We start from the raw sequence: 2500 nt of genomic DNA, 5'->3' as shown, positions 1-2500 counted from the left end.
CTAGTAATAGTAATAATAATGAAATATATAGTTATTAGAAGCAGCTGACTGATAGCCCTCTGGATTTATGAAATAATCACGAACATATTTTGCATGCATATGAGTATTATAGTGGCTTTGGAATCTCTCATTTTTGTGACATCTTAATTCTTGATGAGATAAACGATTTGCGCTTTATTATATATATATATATATATATATATATATATATATATATATATATATATATGTGTGTGTGTGTGTGTGTGTGTGGTTTATGTATATATATATATATATATATATATATATATATATATATATATATATATATATATATATATATATATATATATATATATATGTAAATATATATACATACATACTTATATACACGTATATTTTCATATAAATATGTATGTTTATATAAAGATAAAAATGTATATATTTATACATACACACATATATGTGTATATATATATATATACATACATATATATGTGTATATATATATATATATATGTATATATATATATATATATATATATATATATATATATATAGAATATTTGAACATAAAATGTATATACATATATATATATATATATATATATATATATATATATATATATATATATATATATATATATATATATGTGTGTGTGTGTGTGTGTGTGTGTGTGTGTGTGTGTGTATATATATAGAATATTTGAACATAAAATGTATATATATATATATATATATATATATATATATATATATATATATATATACACATACATACATACATACATACATACTTACATACAGTATATCATACATATGTATATACAAATACCGTATAGTATCATAGTATGTATGTAAATATACGTACTACAAAATAGCATTTTTTTTTCGTGTGCTTAAATGGTAAACGAATAAAAGTTTCACAAACTAAACCATAAAACTTGGCAAATATCGGCTGGCACTACGATGGCGAGGAGTCAAGTTTTTCGCTCTTGGGGATGCCTTTGGTAATGGACAAGCTTTCTAGACTGGCATAAATACAGTATTTCGATGACGTGTTTCTGTTGAACGTTTACTTAGTGAATGATATTTTGAGAGAATTATTTGTTTATAGCTTTTTTTAGCTTGTTTTTTATTTCACTTTTTGTTTCTGTGCTGCGATCATGAAGTATAGTCTCCTTGTCTCATTAAGGTGGTTATTTTCATTTGTTTTTCGATATCTTCTGTATTGATATCATCCATCAGTATTTCAATGTTTGTCAATCATGTATATCAACTATTTCTCTCTCTCTCTCTCTCTCTCTCTCTCTCTCTCTCTCTCTCTCTCATTACTACCCCAGCAAAATGTAATTGAATGGTGAAGGATCGTGGTAAACATTGTCTAGATCGAATTGAGCCCTTAATCATCTATTTATGATGTGCTTAGCAAAAAAGAATTACAAATAAGAAGCAAAAAAGTAAGTTTGATATTAATCTCTTTGAATAATTTGAAATGATATATTACTTGTAGGACCGTCTAATCAAAAACTTTTCAATTTAGAGAAAGTGGCATTTTACTTTTCCTAATCTCATTTTGTTTACCAAAAGCTCTTCATCAAGATAATCATCAAATAGAAAAGTGTTCTTGAGTAAATATTTGTTTGAATGGTGGACAAAAAGATTATGGAAATTTCATACCATGGCTGTGTTGCTAATTGCATCATGCTCAACAACGCATATAAGCTCTGCCTTTCCATACAGCTTCGGGCAGCCTGATACCCAAGCTGTCACGTTCAGACTCTGGACGCCGTGTTTCAAAGTGGCAGCGAGGCTTGGTAGTGGTATGAGCGTGGCACCGTCTGTGTCGTGGGGCACTTCGCCAACTTCTCCAACTGGCACTATTTTTGGGCCGTGGGACGTTGATGATGCTGGTGTGGAGGTTCGATCAAAGGCACTTAATTTTAGTCTTGTTTCTGAGAAATTCTGGTTTAAGATTGGTTTGATGGTGGTGGTTATTCCCTTGGTTTCAAGGGTACTGGAAAGGCCCCCTTGAGCTAGGGACTTCACCGTTATCCCGACATTAGTTACTGGTTCTGCGGGGTCATCTAGTATTTTGAGCGATGTTTCGGTCTTCTGTTTTGATGGTGTAAGTCCTCTTATTGATGTACCAAATAGGCCACTTAGTGTATTTTTAATTGTAATTGGAGATACAATTGAATCTTGGGACACAAGATCAAGCGTTGGTGCTCTTTCGCCGCCTTTCAATCGCCAAACGCCATCATTGACACTACTCTGGTCTGTGAACCAAAAGGGGTTGGGTTCGAAAGCTGGTTCGCTCTTTTCAGGACGGTTCTTCTCTCGTTGGCTGTTCTTTTTCAAGAGGGACAGAAATTCTTGCTCAAAGTGGAACGTCTTTCTTGTTGGAATAGGCTTATGTGGCTTGATGGCAATCTCGAGGATTTCTTCATCATCATCTTCCTCTTGATCACTGAAGATGATAGGCTGTGGCACAGGTGTTTTACTGAGGGTACGATTAGTT

The 2500-nt window shown here is 31.8% G+C and overlaps 1 protein-coding gene across 1 annotated transcript in view; it reads right to left on the bottom strand.

Annotated features, from left to right (window-relative positions):
- Positions 1–2500, bottom strand: part of LOC137614613 (uncharacterized) — a 33770-nt gene that overhangs the window by 30004 nt on the left and 1266 nt on the right. Inside the window, exon 1 of the mRNA XM_068344314.1 lies at positions 1660–2500. This exon is cut by the window's right edge and continues 1266 nt beyond it. Coding sequence (XP_068200415.1) covers positions 1660–2500 — 841 coding nt within the window. The remainder of the gene's footprint in view (positions 1–1659) is intronic.

The sequence above is a fragment of the Palaemon carinicauda genome, chromosome 21 (assembly GCF_036898095.1).
Source record: "Palaemon carinicauda isolate YSFRI2023 chromosome 21, ASM3689809v2, whole genome shotgun sequence".
NCBI lineage: Eukaryota > Metazoa > Arthropoda > Malacostraca > Decapoda > Palaemonidae > Palaemon > Palaemon carinicauda.
This window is presented reverse-complemented; position numbering and strand designations above follow the sequence as displayed.